At 40.3% G+C, this 20,034-nt stretch overlaps 1 protein-coding gene across 5 annotated transcripts in view; it reads left to right on the plus strand.

Moving 5' to 3' along the window:
- The window catches only part of LOC1275325 (protein O-mannosyl-transferase Tmtc3), a 155,527-nt gene that overhangs the window by 95,657 nt on the left and 39,836 nt on the right, over positions 1–20,034 (plus strand). For all 5 annotated transcript variants that reach the window (XR_009766608.1, XM_061663098.1, XM_061663099.1 and 2 more), the window contains one exon: positions 1,764–1,879. Coding sequence is in view for 4 of the 5 variants with exons in the window: in XM_061663098.1 (XP_061519082.1) it covers positions 1,764–1,879 (116 nt within the window). In the remaining variant the exon portion in view is untranslated. The remainder of the gene's footprint in view (positions 1–1,763; positions 1,880–20,034) is intronic.

Here is a 20,034-nt window from a genome sequence, read left to right on the forward strand (position 1 = left end):
TATCCATCCATCCATACATACGTGCATCATTCGTCGCGTTTCAATGATGTTAGCTTATTTTTTCCAGGCAGTTTCCACGAACACAATTCCGTACGTTTGCAACATGTTTGTTATGCTATGTAAATTTCCACTCACTGCTCAGTGGTACGGTGCAAAGGAATTAAAATCGTGCACCGACGTCGTTCTCTTTTCCCACGCACTGGATTTTGTAGCGAGCTTTGTTTATGCTCTCGTTACATTCGATTATCGTGTTGAGGGAAAATTTTGGTCATGATTATTCATCAAAACCATTCGGAGCATGCTGCTGTACACTGCTACTGCTGCTGCCGCTACCGGGGGTGAAACATGCTGCTTTGCGATTGCTTTTAATAACGGCAGCGGGAAGCGGAATGAATTATTCAATCTCAATTTGTTGAGTAATGAGTGATGAAATATTTCCGCTCGACAGTCGCACCGAGATCGGAACATCGGATAAGCTTTGGCTGGGATGTCATAAATTTAAGCCCGCGCCGTAGATTGTAAAATGGAAACTAATAAATGATTGATTTGTACGATGAGCTCTGGCGCACGCTGGTGGTTTGGCTAAGCAGCTCGATAAGCAATTAGCTCATAAGTCAATAAAACTATGCAAATCAACCCATTTGTGGAAGTGTAATTTGGAATTGCAAATCTGGGGCGGATTGTTGATGTTGTTTATTAGAAAGATGTAACTGTAACTGCGGTGGTTAGGAATGTGTTATATTAACTTGTTAATTTAACTCATGCTCACATGCTGCGTAACCAAACATAGGCAACATTGAAACAATAACACACACACACACACACACACACACACACACACACACACACACACACACACACACACACACACACACACACACACACACACACACACCGGTTGCGATAGTAACATGGAACAAAAATAGACCGGATGTTGGTGGAATAAAACAGACACAAGATTAATGTGCAAACATCGTAACATGTATGTGTGAGAACCGAGATGAAAAATGGTAGGCAGGATGTTTCATTTAATTAAATACCTGCCAGGCATGGCTGTTGGCGTGCATATAGTCGAGACGACGGTTGTCTATTCGATATCACTGTCTGCTTGGACAATTCATGTGCTTATTTTAGTATTCTGCGAGGGAAATGGTACCCCCAGTGTGTCGCAAAAGTTCCTCAATACATAAACATACCCTTTGAGAAAGCCTTTATCCTCGGTCGCTGCACAACCATGAGGCAGCTTAAGCTTACCTCATCCAAACGCTTTATTGGTGTCTGTTTGTTGGTTTTCGCATTATCATTCACTGGAAAGGCGTTTCCTTTCGCCCGTTGTACGAAAGTGTTGCCATTGCAAACAAAGATCGTTCATTGTGTGTTGCTTTCGAATGCGAGGAAATAGTTGAGGGCTGACTGAAGAAATAAAAACAAGTTACATCTAGTCAGTTCGCACAAGCGTCAACAAAGTTCTCCCTGCAGTACAAACCGTGCAAAATTAATAATCAATTAGGCGCCAAAGCAAGGGTGGCATATGTGATGCAAATACATATTCTTAGATGGGAAGTTTAGTCTATATAAAACACTTCGTTTGTCACATTCATGCAAAACGTTAGGTTAAAAGGGATTAATAATGTTGGTTTATCGTACAGCTTAAAATTATTTAAAAATGTGTTTTACATCAAACTGACACATTGTAAACAAATATCATTCATATAAAGTAACACCACGAATCATTTTCTTTTTATTCCCACTATAATCATTAGGTTGGCGATTCCTTTGTCTTTCCATGCTGTTTGTTGCGACGGCTATGCTTTGTAAGGAGCAGGGCATCACCATAACGGGCGTGTGTGCAATCTATGAAATCTTCGTCGCCCAAAAGGTACGTACAGCTTTAACTGAAGGTTACATGTTTTTGTTCCACTGTTTAAACCAGTCGTTTTAATCTATTTGTAGCTTTTCTCTTCATGTAAGACTTCATGCCCCACTAACAAGTTTATGAGCGGAGGAAGAACTTTATTTATTTAGTGAAATATATGCATGGCCTTCGCAGTGGCCTGCAAATGACAAATACAGTGACTTAAGGCTATGAATCTCCTTCATAGTTTTAGAATGGCGATTAACAAAGCCTAACATTTTGTGTGCTTTACTAATACGCTTTAACAATAGAACAATCCATGATATTTTGATCAATAATTCCTCCCAAAAAAAAAAAATCGAAATTACCCTCTGGTGGGGAATTCCCTACCGGTTGAAAACCGCTGGTTTAAAGTCCGCCACATGGTAATTTCGAATATCTTTGTCAAAGTAAACAAAACTGGTATGGGTTTGGCATTGCATGGGTATGGCAATGGCTTGGATATATGGGTTTAAAAACATAAACATATGTCGTACGGCTCAAAGTAGCTTGAAGCATGCAAATATTCTATTATTTAGATTATTAATTTATTATTATTTTAAATATTTCGATCAAAAAGGAAGAACAAGCTACATATTTCGTTTCCTTATAAAAAAAATCCTTCTCTCACAATCATCTACATTGCTTAATTACAGTGTCTGATGAATCAAGAATATCGGAACAATTCCAACAGTTTTGGTCAATTTATCCGCATACACTAAGTTTGGTTAAACAAATACGAAATGAACATATTTTACATCTGTACCGTAGCAAAAGGTATTCAAATTTCCATTTCTTAAGATTTTTGCTAAAATCTTAATAAACCGGGCAATTATTTTTCGGTTATGTAATCTCTATTTATTTACAGATACAACGACATTTGTATCATGATTACACAATTACAGCTTCGGCAAAAACATAAATAACTATTTTTTATTGTTTTTTACGATATTTTATTTTGTAAAGATGGAAAAATTAAAAGTAAAAAAAACACTTTTTTGAATTGCTATGCTGTCAAAACCAAACTAATGAGAAACAGATATATGTCAGTTAGATATGGATAACAAAGTTCCATAGATGAGTTCGCAACATTTCCGTTATCTTATTATATTCAGCACAAATCCCATCAAGGTTTAATTACGCTGTATTTTATATTTTCTATGTTAAAATCGCAGCATTATTTACTTGATCAGCTTACTTCACTCACAGTTGAAAGCTGCAGATACTCCTGACCTGTGTAAGTGATATTGCGTGTGGAAACAGCTCGCGATTCACTTGCAATCAGGATTTAAAAGCATTTTCAGCCGAGAATGTAGCCACTTTGAAATCTTTGGCGAAAACGAAGTGCATTAGCGTACGCCGTATTGGCAGGGGAGTGATAAAAGCACTAGCTTTCCAACGAGATCAACCGGCTGGCCTTATCCGCTGCTCCTTCACACAGGTTTATGCTGCAAGCGGGGAGAGTTGTTTGGTGTCGGTTCAGCTGTGCAAATCTCTGGTTGGATTATTTTTCGCTACCGTCAAGTGCATCCTTTCATCAGGTTTGTTACCGTTCAGTAGGGTCCTTCTCTTTTCCGCCCAGGAGACTCAGTTTGTAGAACTGCACATTGAAGAACAGACGAGACGGGGGAAGGAACCGGCCGGGCAAACATTATGTTGTTGCCACGGATGAACATCATGCGCCATCATTTGTAGTGCGCGTAATGGGAAACACCGAATAGCGTGTCCTACTTCGCTCGACAGTGGCGAAGGGTCGTCGAAAGACCACAAGGATACATAGATGCCTTCCCAGTGACTCGATGCGATTGCAGATGCCCTGTGGACCAGATTTTTCTTTCTTTTTTTCTTTATTCTTTTTCCAGGATTCATTTCACACTATCCACAATATTGGCTTGGGGCAAAGGGTTCTGTTTTGATGCGAATGTGTATCTCTGTCGTTCGTATAACATGAAAGGATGTTTTGTACCTCACAACGGCTGGCAGAAATTTGTTCTCGTTGAAAAAAAAAATCAGTTCACTTATTGCCCTCGTGATATGATGGCAACCATCCTAATTGACCTGGATTATTGCAGGCAAAATGTGCGAATGCACCCATCAATAATATTTTTATTTGCTTTGCGCTGTTCAAAATGCATTCCATTTTCAATATATTTTGAAATAGTGCTTTGCCAACCTTACCTGGCAATAGATATGATTGGGTCAACAGTTTAAACCCGTTTGATGAGCCCGCTTTGGGCAATAATTCAAATAGTGTCCCCCTCATGTGTCAAACGACCAAACGTGTCCAATCAAATTTAAATTCAAATTGGGTATGGCTGAATGTTTGATTTCCTATAATGCAAACAAATGTATTGATTATACATTTGTAGTTTAACTGATTAAGCAGTATTACCGCATTGAAGCGTAGTGGTTTTGTTTAAAAATCATAAATTGTGTAAGGCAATACAATTGGGTAAGACTCATTCAATTACTGTCATAATAAAAATGCTTGTTTTTGTCTATCTGTATTCTATTATCTTTATGTATTCTCTTAAATTATGTATTTGTCTTAAGCAATGATACATGGAATGTTATCGACAGTCGGTTACTAAAAAATAAGATAACTATTTGGCAAACATAGAAGCTTTGGCCAAGGCGGTCTCATGGTACAGTCGTCAACTCGCACGACTTAAGAACATGCCCGTTATGGGTTCAAGCCCCAAATAGACCGTGCCGCCATACGTAGGACTGACTTTCCTGCTATGGGGGGTAATTCAAAAAAGTCACTGAAAGCCAACCCCACAAGTGGGTACAAGCAGGCCTTGACCGACAAGGGTTGTTGAGCCAAAAAAAGAAGAAGTAGCTTTGGAGCTGAACATCTGAAAATCGTGAACAGGTTTAAAAATTGACGCAATAAAGTCAAAAAATTACTTTCTTGAAAATAACCAGGTCCACAAGACGGTTGTAACAATTTTTTCGCAGATCCAACTTGCATGCACGCAGGTAAATAAATCTCAATAAAAATCCACTCAACAAGCTCGATAATGGCTGTCAATGCCTATGTAGTTAGCATTCCATTAAATCCAATGTCACAAAGTCATACCAAATGCTGGATCATATCTGTCATGCACCAAAAGACACGTAAAATTCTTTATTTCAGTCTTTCCAGCTGACCCAAGAGGGAAAGCGCTTCGAGAAAATCATTCAAAGGCCAGTGAAACCGGCAAGGGAGTTCAGAAGCTCACAATACGAATCATGTTTGCTTTACCATTCCGAACACGATCAAATAAATGGATGCATTTTTCTGTGTCAAACCCCACTCGTCAGCTCGGTCGACCGGTAAGTGTTGCCAGAAATGAATGCTGACTGGTATTAAAATTCCACGTACATCTTCCGCATGACAAGCGAGCAGTGCCTCTAGGGCCGCAACAGCTCGAACGCAGCAAAGCTACTCGATCGTAATGAAATATCGATGTATTCATAATTCAATTCGTCTTCTGTGTTTTACGAAACGCAACGGCACAGTACGGAATAACGACTAGAACGACACTCAAGCTTTATTGGCTTAATGTGGGAAGCAAAAAGGAATCCTGTCACAAAAGATCCTCAATAGCATCAGAACATATCCTCTTGCGAGCAACATCTCTTTGCCGGCGTGTCCGTTGTTAGTCACAAACCAGTGCTCTCTAGCCTGTGAGGTAAGAAGAAGCTCTTCCGAATGCCAAAAGGACACCGGTTCTGATTTATTCCATCCGTGGCTGTACGTTTGCACAATGTGCTCTGACATTTGCTTAATCTATGATGGTAACGCAGGCTATTCGGTCATTGGATTTGGTAGGATCGAAAATTAAATGAAGATGAGCTATGAAGTCCGGGACATACAGTATCCCCTCGGAGCGAGTGCATTCCTATTGTTGTTCGGGTTGATGAATCACTGCTCAACTCAAGCACGAGCTGCAGTGAAATAAGACACAAAAGCATTCGATCCACAACCGTCCTTATAATGCTGCAAAGACGTTGACGAGAAGAAACCTCTACAAGACTTATCACTATCATTCCCACTAGTTTCTTGTAGCTTTTTTATGCGTCCCATGCATACCCTGGGGTCATTCAGCAGAGGAAGTTTTGGGTTGTATTTCAAATTTTTCTCCCTCTTGCTGTTCGTTTCATCCGACCGTCTCTTGCCGATGCATCGTTCAGGTAGCTGCATCCAGCCAGAGCGGAAGTGTTAGTCAACTGTCAACACGGGTCGACAGGACGTGACGACACGGACACCAAAAAAGCTGACGACATGTGCAAAGTTCTTCCATCATTTCGATACTTTTTACGCCATGGCTTGTGGGAGGAGTGAAGTAGAACGAAGCCAGTACCATGCATCTCGCCACGCTCCAGGGCAGGTGAAACCGGGTTTCATCGTCTTGTCAGGCGAGCTTTCAGCTCAGACGATTGTTGCAAGTTGTTTCCTTTTTTACTCCGGAATTGTAAAGCTTCTGTAAAGGAAGAAATATGTCTGACATGATGGGATGTTTTTTCCCTCCTCTCCGTTTCTTCATTCTGCTCTCTGTACTCACTACTTCTCAACTATAGCAATACAACATTACTGGCATCCGGTGCCGAGTGAAGGAAGCGGAAACAAACACATAGCAATGCTCCAGACAGGTCAAACCACTTGACGAGTGCGAGTTAACAAGCAGCGATGAAAATTTATGTTTTAATCTTGCCAGAATTATCAAGCTGGACTGTAATAGTTAAAGGATAGGACTAAAACTTTTGTGTGCTAACATTAATCACAGAGAGTGGAAGAAACATATTTTAGAAATAGTAAAGTATTACTAAAAAATAATTGTTACTTTTTCAAATATGTCCTGATTACTCAGTTGAGTTTTGCTCAGTTATTTTTGTAATGTATTTGTGTTAAATCATTAGTATTATATGTCTACGCGTCTTCGCGTAAGGTTGTACCAGATGTGCTGCCTACCTTTGCTTTTGTGTTATGTTGCATTGGTCCAATGACCAAATTCACGCGATCGTGGTCAAAGGAATGACGTAACGCCATTTTTTCTCCTAAGCCTTAGAAAGACTGTTTTAAGTCTTTGAATGTCAGTCATGAAGGAAGGTTTCTTCTGTTTCTTGTGATTTTTTTTTTAAACTACGAATTTATGTGAAAGTTTACTTTACCTTCATCTTTTAGAATTATGGAAACATGAGTGCATTGTATTTGTTGCTTGTATATGTTTATCTTTGTTTATTGGACTGAAAGTATATCCGCTGCATTACTTTTAGTCTATTTGCGAACCCAAGTAAACAATTTTTAGAAGCATTAAAATAAAATAAATCATTAGCTACCACCATATGACGCTCAACTGAAATACTGAGGCCTGTCTTAAAATACTCTAACCTGCTTATTTTACTTTATTCTTCATGCACACATTTTTTGCTCTCTAGAAATTAATATTGTATTTAACAATGGGCGATAATTTGGAGTAATCATGCTAAAGATGATAATCGTTTCTTACATAGGATCAACTAAGTGTAGATTAAATGTAGACTAGATAACAAGCATCATCTATGATAGGCTAGAATATTTCAAGTTGAAGTTGAAAGCCCGTGCAAGTTAATTTTAAATTTAATTTTATATAGTTATATTTTTTACTCACGAATGTTCACGAACCTTCTTCCACGAGCCCTACATATCACAAAAATTTGCGAACAAGTGGGTCATGTTCAACTAGTGATCATTTCACATCAATGTAATTATTGACCATCGCTGAGTGTTGTCTAATGTAATAAAAAGCAATGTTTTTGAACCACACTCTTTCGATCCGTTCCGACCAGTACCTCGACTAGCTGTCACGAACCAATTACGAACAATGTGCCAGATGATGTTCTGAACCAACACGTGCCGGAAAATGAGAAAAATCAGTACCAGTGGTTTAGCGGTTTAACATTGTGTTTCCCCACTGCAAACTATTGTGAGTGTGTATTTGTTAACAATTTCCTCCCCTGGGAAGTATGTACGCAACCATACAAAGAGATTATGCTAGTATTCGTAAAACAGTAGTGCATAATTCTATCATAGATCAAAACGGAATTGGAAACATAAATCAATTCTAAAGCAGAAGGCCCAGCAGGCTAGAATGTTCAAAGCGTGGATTCCTCCCGCATCGTTTTCCAACGTGCACGAACTTTGCGGTCATTTTAGCGTCACATCCGGCACCGAAATGTTGCTTCCATAATATACGCTTCTACACATTAAACTATCGCACAGTAGTTGCTTTGTTGTGTGACAAATTTCAATTAAATCACACTCTAACATCTACGGAATGCTGTCCGTGGTCGTCTCTAGGAAAATCGAAATTCTAGCACCCATGCGGGGTATAGAAACCCTTCCCAAAAAGCATGATAAGCATCTCGAACTGTTTCAAAACTTTCACTCAGCAGTACATTCCAGCACAGTAACCCTCAGTGACTCTGACTGATGTGCAGTTCATCCATTTTGTCGTCCCGGGCCCGAGTCTCGGTGGCATGCGTAAAAGACCGTCAGTGTGGCTTGAAATATCGCTTTCAAACAATATTATAAATCGGTCCCCCTTTACGCCACACCATGTCAGCTACGGACCACGTCAACCAACATGTGGAACACGTTCGAAGGATGTTGTTCAGCGCTCTCGAGTGCCGCTAACCCGTACATTTCCGCGTGCGTTTTCATGTGGTTGTGCGCATGTTTCTGCGTATGTGTATGTTTGGTTTATTTGTCGACCCTTGATGTGTGTTTTTCCAAAAAAAAACCAGCCAGTTCCGTCGAGTGGATGTTTGCTCAGTTCGGGAGGACATATTCGTCTTCTGTCCGGAACTTTCGCATTCCACAGTGCCGAATTTTGTCGCAGCGTGTTGAAGCGCATTTCAACGCACTTCCCTTACGGTGGAGCTGCGAGGGAAGGTAGTGAGAAAGACCCCCCTTGCCATGAAAGCTGTGTTACGAACCTTTCAACCCTTTTTTCATCCGTGGAAAGGAAGGGAAGACAGGATGAGCATGAAGAGAGTGAATTCCACTTCCGGATGGGTGAGGTAACGAACGGTTTCGAATGCCACGAGTAAGCGCAATGATTGAGTGACAAACGAAAAAGCAAACATCGGCACATCGTTCGATATCAGGTGGCGGTGCTGAGGAGCGGTGTAGCGGAACACACAGAATTTATGGTAATGGGCCAGGATACAGGGAGGTGCATTCTTGACATACACACACACCCGAACTGTAGAATATTTTTATTTGTATCTCGACAGCCTTTGTTGTATACCCCACGAACACAGACCGGTCATTATTAGGAGTGAAAATGTATTCCCAGTAGGGGTACCGTATGTGTCGATGTCGCTTACAGTTCCCGCGAGAAATCTTTTTTATTATTCTTGTTAAACTAGCTGGTGAAAAACGGAAATGAAACAATGTTAAACAATTTTTATCAATAGATCTGTTTCTTTTCCAATGAAGAATGCCTGAAATCCCGATACCTCAAAGTAGTGAACATGGCTGTACTTCATTGTGCTTTACCTTCATGAAGTGAAATCACGAACCTATGGAAATGTCGTCCTTTAGTTTACTGGGAAGTTATAAATAATTAAATCATTTGATTGATTGACTTCATTTCTCTTGCGTCAGCATCGACCTAACATGACCAACAAAATTTTCCGCAATAACTCTTAATCTTTTACTGGGAACCGAATGATTATTACCTTGTAGGTCCGATTGATACATTTGCATGAACGTTCATGTACGCTCACGATTCATTCATTGTTGGTTTATAATATTGTGTTGATACTGCATGTCTACCTATACGTATATGGACGTATATACGCTCTCTGTAAAAATCACGCTCCATCGCGTATCTAAAAATAGCAGATGAACTTACTATCGGCCTCCCGAAACGGTTTTGTTAAGTATCCGAACATGTTTAATTCCCTCTATGGGTACTTTTAGTAACCGAACTGGGACGTGTTTTATACGCTGTGGGTCGTATTAGATATTGATGTTGTAAACGTATTTTAAATTGTTTACGGTCACTCGAACACAAATAGCCTCTATCGTCAATTGTGTCAAAAAAACACAACTTTCAATACTTCATGTGTATAAAACAATCCTTTCTTGTACATGCAGTGTCTGATGTTTAAAAAAAAATTAAAATGTAGCAATGTCAACTTAAAAAAGAAGAGCAATTTTAATAGTAATCGCTTTGCTACTTATGTTGACTTGACTAAAGTCACAGGTGCTCATTTAGATCTTCGTTCCGATGTCTAGCAACCATACACTTATATTATCTTTCCTATCAAAAGCTCGTTAGCGTTACATGAGCACGTAGGCAGGAGCATATTAATTAATTTGAAAAAAAGATTAAAAATTTCATAACCCTCCTGTAGCGATGCATACATGTACTGAAGAAGCGCTAGTAACAAAGATGCAACCATTTACATCTTCTCATAATATCCTAGGGCGTACATACACCCTAATGGAACACCCTCCAAGCGCTATTGGGGCAACCTTAGAAACAAATAAAATTAGAAAACTCTCCAATATGGTTAAAATTTTCAATCTAGAACGCTCACTCTTTCCACAACAAGAACTGATACAAGAATCAAATTCCTGTGTATATCAGCTGAGACACTCAATCAGGTAATAGTAAAATTTTGAAGCATAGAAGAGTTCTGTATATTGAATTTGTTTAGACACGATTTTAACATACCTCGAACCACGCGCCTCATTACGATTATGTTTTTCCCAAATCTATTTCAATAACATTGTTGCTACATGTTTTATTTCGTAGTTCCTCGCTATATTGTCAGACTGTTCTAAATAATTCATTCTACGCACTAAAAGGTTGCATCGAACAGTTTTAACTACGATGATGCTTTGGGTCTGCTTGCTAAAAGCTAGTTCACAAGCACATGTATTAAGTGCTTTATTTCGATTTTTTCTTTCTCTCTCAGTCGTCAGTCACTAGTTTCATTTTACACACACTTATTATCGTTACGTGTGCAACGCGTTGTATTTTCGTAGGGTGGTAATACATGTATAATAACTTTTATGCAAGAGATTGGAAAAAAGCGGCAGAGCAAGAGACAGTAAGCATGAAAATGCGAGTAGCTGTGTAGTAAGTGTCAGGTGAAATGGTGTTTTGGTCGGATGTTTTTACTCGTTACCGCCCTGTCCTTCTCACTGCTTAGCGAAAGTATGTTGAGATGCCACAAGCTTCTCAACGGTGTAGTTGCGTGGTAACCGTAAACAAGCACGGGGAAAAAGGTGTTCGTTTCTATCAGGAGCGGTACCGCACATGAGCCGCTCATACGTTACACATTAGCGTTTATGTTACCGGTGTGAGATGATGTTATTAGTGGCGGCAATGGTTAACATTTGCTCCGGGGTGGGGGAGAGAAAAAAGGTTTTGCCCATTTACACCACCACGCGCACCAGTCAAGCGCGGTGGTAGTACGGTATATACACCACCATCAGACACGATAACGGTGTCCCGAATGGAACATGTCGTGCCGAAATGATGATGGTGGAACGACAGTTTAAGCGACGAGCTCGTAATGGTGTACGAGCGTCAAGGGACCAGGTTTGATGCCCTGGCCACCTCGAATACCTGGGATGAGTGCTGCTCTTATGTTGTGGTTTGAAACATCAAATCTTTACATTCTATGTCTGTCTGAGCTTTTAAGGAAGCACGTGAATACTGAAAATAATTTGTATTTTCTCTTTCTCTTTGCAGGTCAGTATTTCTGGAGTGAATATGGAGAAATATTTCAACAGGTTATGATAATGTTGTATCATGATTATACTATTTTAATTTAAAACGAAATATTCAATTACTGCCACTATTGATTGAACGGAGCTATCAACAATCTTCAAAACTGCTTAAAAATTCATCATGTAATGTAATGATTTGCAAAACGTTAGGAGTAAACTAATTGCTCCTTTCAGCTCGTAAGCTTCCCTATAACGTAATACAACCCCAATTATGGTACAACGAACCGGGTTGTAAACCCCAAAGCTAACACGTTAAAGGTCTTGGATTTTTTTTTCGGTAATCGTATCAAAAGATTCATTTCGTCGAATTACGATCATTTATAGCGAGCTGCAACCGTTTCATAGTACAGAAGATGACCGAGAGCGAGTACGTAGAGGTCACTAGCACTCCGAGATTCACTACGGTCGATCGATATACATTCGGGAAGATGCGGTGAAGGAAACTAATTACATCAGACATTACATCCCAAACGTCCAGCCGAGCTTCTTATGTGCCATGGGAAGAACCGTTCGAGTATCCCATCTGCGTCGATTCTGGGAAAAAGGGTTTCCATTCGAAAAGTGGTCCTTTCGGAAAGCAAACTCAGTTATGAACCAACCGTTTCCCATACCCAGCCCTAGAACCCAATTATGCGCTAAACATAGATCCTTAATTCCATCTCCCCATCGTGCTTTCCGCAGCAAACATTCTTTAGCCTCGTAAATGCTTTCCCAAGGATGATGCAATCTCACCGTACGCCTCCTTAAGGCTAGCACAAATCGAGCACAGTTTGACGGGACAGACGATGCGATAAAAGTTGAATTACAGGTGTGAGGATGGTTCGGTTGGCGTTAGTGGTTGCATCTGTCAAAAGTGCACGGATGCAATTCCCCCAGCAGCCCATCGCTCGAAGCACATGATGGCACGTACAGTTAGTGTCGGTCGGGTTGCTATCTGTCGGGCACTCATTTTTCATTTCATTTTCACATCACTCCTAGTACTGCTCGACCGTCCTGCCACGGCAAAAAGTAACGTTCGCAACAGTCATGCCCAAGCAGCTGCCAGATACGAGTTTTACGTTTCGTACGTCATGGAATACGCCCCAAATGTGGCGGAGTAGACGAAGTCTTGAAGCTAACGGTGCTGAGGATGGCAGTGTGCATCGAAGTACGATGGATAGGTTTGCGTCAAGCGCATCAGCGTTAGCCGGAGTCTGCCAGTGTGTAACCATTTCTCCAGGTCGAAATATCTCAACTTTGTTGCATCGTTGCTTCTCCGCTTGCAGAGGAGATACACTAATTTACCGAGCTCAAGGCACGAACGTACAAATAAACTGGACCCCAGCGTCAGCCGAGACGCCGAGTAGCAAAGCAACTTAAAATGCAGTCACCGGGAACAGTGTACTCGGGGGCCGAATCATGGCAGTATGTTTCAGGTAGTCCTGAACCCTCTGCCAGTTGCAAGCTGTAGCAAATATGTACACAACAATTACCGAAAACAGTTGAAATATTTAACCTCTTCCACGACTTTTCCTTCCCATAACGATCTACCAGTGGGAGTGTTTGGCCCGTACCATATGTTTTGGCTTGTAGTGCTATAACCGAGATGTGTATGTATGTTTGCGGAAAACTCTTCGCCAGGTTCTCTACAAACACAAGGCGTGCAGTATTGATTTATTTATAGTTGTAAAAGTAGGTTAACTAACAACATTAATCATAAGCAAAGCCAAAAACATTATTGTCGTATTATATAACCTGTTGAGAAGCGAATCCACTCTTCCAGTCAAATTTACGATCATACATAACAAATCAATTATATCATTTATTATGCAAACTAACGTTATGGTCAAAACTTCACAATAGAAACGGGTTGTTTTTCATCGTGCAGGGATAGCAAACTTTCGTTGCGCAGATATTTTAACGAAGTGCACCCACTGCAACACCATACCAGTATCATAAATTCCAAAACCAACACATACACACATTCGCAGGGTGCACCGGATGGCGGTATGGAAGGATTTTCCCGGCAGCAAAACACACATTGCTTTACTCTCAGCAACGTCGATGAGGGACCGTGAACGAGTTTCGTTTCTATGTACCGTGCTGGGAAATGGAAGGAGGATATAGTGAACTTCAACCGGCAGTTTTTATATAGATGTGTTTTTTTCTCATCCTTCTGAGGAAGTCCTTTATCTCTACGTTGAAGTTTATGACTGAGGGCAGCACCGGATTGTGCATCCAAGTTTTATTGTACATTCACTAGCCTTCCTTCGTTTTTTTGTGTACTCTTCGTCCTAAAAAGCACCATCCTGACTAAGCCGGATGGTCCGGTTGGTAAAGAAATTACCGACAAATTAAATCGAGAGTGAAACTACTTTTAGCTCCACAGTTGCATATATGCACCACCCCTAAGGTTACCTCGTGGTCAAGTACTGTATTCGTGTCGGGTGGGATGCCCGATGTTCGAGAAGTAATCAAGTCCCCGAATCCTGTGGGAAGAAGTCCATCCGACGGGAACTAATTTTTATTACGCAATTAAATGCGCTACTGCGTTCACAGAGCCGGGGATGGATGGGTCTAAAGTGTGAATTTTAGTGTTATTGGTGCCTTTTAAAAGACAATCTGCATGGTCGGAAGATGCTCGACCGGGACACCGGGTCGCATTTTCGAGCTCATTCGCTTTGTGCGAGTAAATAGTAGTTACGTTACATCCACTGCTCCTACCAAGCGCTTCAATATTTCCTAACCAACTCTTTTCTTGATTCCCGATCGGTTACTTCACCAACCGGTAGCGGGACATTTTGCATTACATCCCATCGCACCCGAGTTTCTGCATCCATTAAAAACGGGTAGCATGATGAGATGCCATTGAGAGAGAGAGGAACGAGAGGAGGCCATTAGTAGCACCAAATTACAATGAATGTTTCGGGTGCGCGTTTGTCGTCGTCCCGTTCCAAGGTAACAAAGTCTTGCTTTCGTGGGCAGTGCGAGCTGAAAGTGGAAAGGAAGATGAGATTCATCGTAATGGGAGATTTTTATCACCCACCCTCTGCAACCCATTCTCACTACACCGCGCTGCGCCGAATCACATCACATTGAACTGTAATCAAAAATTAAGACGCACTTTAGCCCGCTTGAGATAACGCCAAAACGATCCTTGGCTGGTGTTTGCGTGTGCGCTGCTCGTGGACGGTCGCATTTACTTAAAAGTGTCCTATATATTGCGCAGAGGGGGGACTCGGTCAGAGCAGTCGGGGGATCCAGGAGGATTTAAAATGAAATCGTCATTAGTTGGTAGTACTCTACACCGCACTGGGGAAGCTTTTAAGCTGCTTTAGGGCTGTTAGTTAGTGGAAAGTATCGTGCCGGGCGTCGTTATTCCGTGGTTCATTAAAATCGTTCGCAATCGTTTGCGATCGTCTCTGCGTACGGGGCGCGCGCATTTTTTCTTTTCTTTGCTCATTCAAAACTGCCGGCACAAAACAAGCAACATTTATCTGATTTTAAAAATGGAAGAATTATCAACAAGTTGAGTACATTTTCGACACGACGTTGCTTTTGCGTTTAGAAGACATCAGCCACTTCATTACTTTTTATTTAGACGTTGCCAAAGCAGTTCACAACTACGAGCTAACTTAATTTTAGACTGCCAGTCTTGTCATAACGCTCAAAGAAGATTGCTAACCTATGCCGTGTCGTTGAAAATGCACATAATGAATTCAATTGTACCTATCAAATTGTAAAAAAGCGGCACAGGAAATGCAATAAGCCTGTGTTGTGCTAAGAAATTTGTTTGATGCTAGAAGCTTTTAGTCAGTTTTTCAGATTAGCATTTACCGTCTGGCTGCTAAAATGATGTGTACACTTCCCAATCAGTATTTCTAAAGGTTTTTTTTTGTAGTAAGTGCTTGAAATACGATGATTATTTTATCACATACTACCAAAGACCATTACGGAGTAATACATCTGTCAATTGGCAACGAACAACACAAACACGATGATAAATTTTAAATGAATGTTTAGGAATTAATGTTCATGTAAATATGAGCTCTCGAAGGTTAACAAACGCCCGAAGGCGTCTACTCTGCTCATCTTGGCTAGAACATTACTTCAAAACAATTGCTTTTACATATTGTTTCTACATAAAACCGATAAATAATCAAATATATTGCATCAAACCTAAACTCTGGGCTAACCAGGCTAATGTTTGTTATACTGCAAAACACATTTTAATCAACATCTTGCTTTACTTCTCAACAGTTACACAATATTTTATTGAATATGATTATGCAGATACTGAAAAATTTCATGTACAACGAATCAAAACATATTATAGACTGAAGCTTATAAAAAAGGTTTTTTTGTTGAAAATAAATAATTTTCTTCTTCTTCTTTGGCACAATAACCGCTGTCGGTCAAGCCCTGCCAGTACCCATTAGTGAAGTGAGCTTGGCTTTCTCTGACTTATTGTTACCATAGCAGGGTAATCAGTCCTACGTATGGGGGCACGGTCTATTCGGGGCTTGAACCCATGGCGGGCATGTTGTTAAGTCGTACGAGTTGACGACTGTACCACCAGACCAGAATAATTTTACTCTTAATATTTTACTTTTAATAATTTTACTCTTATGTAAATTATGGTAAAGACAATATGTTTTAAGTAATATGGCTTTTAATTCATTCCTTTCTAAATTAAAAAAAAAGAAGGATAATAACATGTCTAAGTATATTACAAATGTTCAATCATTATAATTCAATTTAAAGTATTTATAAAAGCAGTAACGAATGTAACCATTTCCTTTATCTATTCGGTGTGTTGTTATTTTACGAAAAACATTAAATATTCTTCTATGATAAATAAGGCCCCATTCTCATAAACCTAAGATCACCTTGTACTTGAGCTTTTTTTACTCTAAACGAAATTTTAAAATGTCTACCCTTGAAAAAAGATCAATCCATAATTACTGGCATAATTTACTTGATTAATTGCTCAGTCTGCATTCAATTTGGTACCTTTTGTCCCTGCCCACCGACAATGCAGAACGCTTCGCATTCTACATTTTGTACCCTTTTTTCCTACTTGGGATAAATTAAGAAAGAAAAAAAAGGTTATCCAAGACAAACCACAACCATGTGAAAATTAATCTTTTTTCTGATAATTTTTTACCGACTTTTTGTTCCTTAGCTGAACGCAATGTGTTTTAAAAATACTTTACACTTTGCTATGGGCGAAGTGAGTGCATGGTATGCGTGCAATGGTGGGGTAAACTTCGGAACGGCAAAAGGGCTTTGAAATGAAATTTTGTAATCTTCACATCACAAGCGAAACTTGAACATTCATTTGAGTTGGGATGAGCGTGAACACGCCCACACGTTCAACAAAAAACACAGAAAAGGGAAACATTTTGAAGGAAAACATTTGCAACTCCCGATACTCGTTTAGCACTGAAAGTGTCCTAAAATGTGCTCACGCAAACTCTGGCACACTGTAACGGGGTAATGGGGCAGCAGAATTGAGGGGAATTCTTTTTTGTCCCTTACCACCCACTGTGCACTGTGTCGATGAATGGGGTTTTCCACCGGAATATCCATTATAATCCTTCATCCTTAACCCACGGTACTTTTTGCTCAACGTTTGCGTTGGTGTAAAAAGGTACGGCTCTTTTGTTCCTTTTCTTTCTGTCTTACGTTCGTCCTTCTTTTGTCAACATCTTTTCCTCAGAGTTGAATCCGGTGTGCGTGTTTTTTTTTTCCTATGGTCCTGCACCGGTTCCATCTCCGGCCATCGCCATCTGACGTCGTGGTGAAGCAGAAAGTTTTGCGTTTTTCATGGTGGAAAAATCAATTAATTTTAAAAAGGGAAAACCCGGACCGCTTCTCCGCACCGCATTGCCCTTGGTACGGTTTATCCTTGTCAGCTGTGGTCATTAACATTAGCAAAGCCGCTGTTAGGACGAATTTTGGGATCGAACCAGTAATTAGTGGGACTTTCGTTTTCCTCGGCATGGCTCAATTCTCGTTTCCCGGACGGACTCTCTTTGCACAAGTTTTAGCGAAGGTGAGAAAAATTAAACGCCTTCAACGAAAATTGATTGTTTTCAGCTGGCCCGTTTGTACTTGTTCGGGAACGCAGTGGGAATGTTTTCATTGACCAGTTACCCTTCTAGCAATGAATTTATAACTTGGATAAGCAGCGCCAGCACGCATTGAAGGGGATACTATGAGTATGAAAACACTCACCAAATCCACGGAAATTGATTTTCTTTTGTGTGTATTTCAATATAATTTCACTTTGAAGGAAGACAGTTGGGCTTCGGTAAACTGCAGAGCAAAGCCTCCTCCAGGAATTCTTTTGTGCTTTTGTTTGAAATCGGATGTCGTTGGAATTTCCTTGCATTTTCCCGTTTTGTTATGATCCAATGGTTCTTTCTACCAAGAAAGAAGCACCCTTTTCAATAGTCAATAAATGTGCACCACAAGAAGCTTTTGGATTCGAAGGGTTTTTGAACAAAATGTGCCAAATCTCCCGATTGAAACGATTCCCACACGCTCCCTAAACCTGGCTTCTGGCTTTCTTACCTCTCTGCGGGTGGCATCCAAATTGACTTTGCTTTCTCTTAACCCACACTACTTCTCCCTCTTGGCGTCGGCATCGCTAACCTAACAGAGAGTTTTCTTAGCTCTTCCACCGCAAAATCGATTGTTTCTATCCTACCCGTGGAGGATTGGAGAAAACCTAGAATCGATTAACTGTAACTCACATGCTGTGCGAAAGGATACACGCGTATGTGTATGTGTTTTTACATCCTTACACGAAGGAAGGAAAAGCACGCCACAGCCCGCTCAACTCTACCGGAGAAGAATAATAAATGAATATTATCCCTTGTACGGGGGACGCGATTTTCCTTCCGCGGCCTTAGGCGGACTTGTGTGTAGCGGGCCACTAACGAGCCTTTGGGGAAAATGGAAGCTTTGCCACCGCTCCTCAGCCAAAAAAGTCCTACCCTCTGTGCTCGACTGCTTCAAAACTCTGCAATCCAATCCACGAAACCAATAAAAAAGCGAACCGAAACTAAAAGGATTCAAGGGACCGAAGCAGAGCGGATTTCGCTTTCGCTCGAGATAGATTTTCTAGAATATTTGTTGCCAACCAAAGCCACCCGAAGCAACAAAAAATGGGTCCTTTCTGTTTTGGAAAAGTTTAGCGCGAAAACGTATCCTTTCGCCCTCTGGGAAGATTCGGATTAGCTCGTAAAAATATGGGCTCCGAAAAATGGTCGTCGTCTTTGCTACGACAATGATGAATGGTCCGAGCAGTATTCTTGATAAAATTACTGTTTAAAGTAAAGAGTTGCGTGAAAAGAATTGTATTTGTATGCTCGTATTTGTATTTTTGCCAAACAGAGATGTGTTTGATAGGGATAACAACCATGAAAAATTCGATAGTACAAAATTCGAAAATTAATAAAAATCACCAGGCGCCTCCATTTTAGTAACGTTGTTTTTCTAACAATATACGCTTTTCATTTTTCCATCCTACAAAAGCCAACAATTTTCATCTACTACTATTTTATTTTCATTTTATTTTTATTTAACATTGTTTTACTACCTTAAAATGAATGAAAACCATGCTTCAATCTTTTCTATGTTGCTTCAAATCGCATGAAATCGGTATGCATTAATTCAACTACTCTTTTTCCTCTAGAGGATCACCACTAGAAGTGATTAGCTTTGTGTCTTGGACAATCGAAAGATAGCTAAGCACTGCTACTCGCTCTAATCGATAGTTCCATTTTTCCACGCTCTTATCGCGTGCAAAAAAAAATGACTGCACCGAAGCGCACACCCTCGTTCGTTTTCGTACCATAAAGACTCACATCCCTTGGCTGTAAGCAATCCGATAAAGACGTCAATCGATGCGTCAAGTGCAGCTATAAATAATATCAGATTTATCACTGTCGGTTCAAATATTCGATTGCTTCGCGTTACGTGGGCTACCGGCTGAGTAGAGTCTGCAGCCAGTCGGAAAGCTATCTCTGTAAACTTGTGCCGGTGGATGTACGCCGGTATTGCAACGTTCGAGTGAAACGAATGTGCACCATTGACCATATCGATGAATGGATGAAAATAATACGAAAAACGAAATGTATAGCTTTGTTCAATACGGCAATATGACGTCATTTATCGCATTGCAAACCTTGTTGCTTATAAAAGTGTGTGTTAAAGAAGATATACATTAGTTTACTTTGTGGAATTGCAATGGCAAGTGTAAAATAAATGAAATGCATAATTATCTCATGAAAATATATTATAGGTTCTGAAACAAATTTTAAAGCAATCATTATCAAATCTTAAATGGTTCAAAAAAACCAAATCCAATTAT

The sequence above is a fragment of the Anopheles gambiae genome, chromosome 3, assembly GCF_943734735.2.
Source record: "Anopheles gambiae chromosome 3, idAnoGambNW_F1_1, whole genome shotgun sequence".
Classification (NCBI taxonomy): domain Eukaryota; kingdom Metazoa; phylum Arthropoda; class Insecta; order Diptera; family Culicidae; genus Anopheles; species Anopheles gambiae.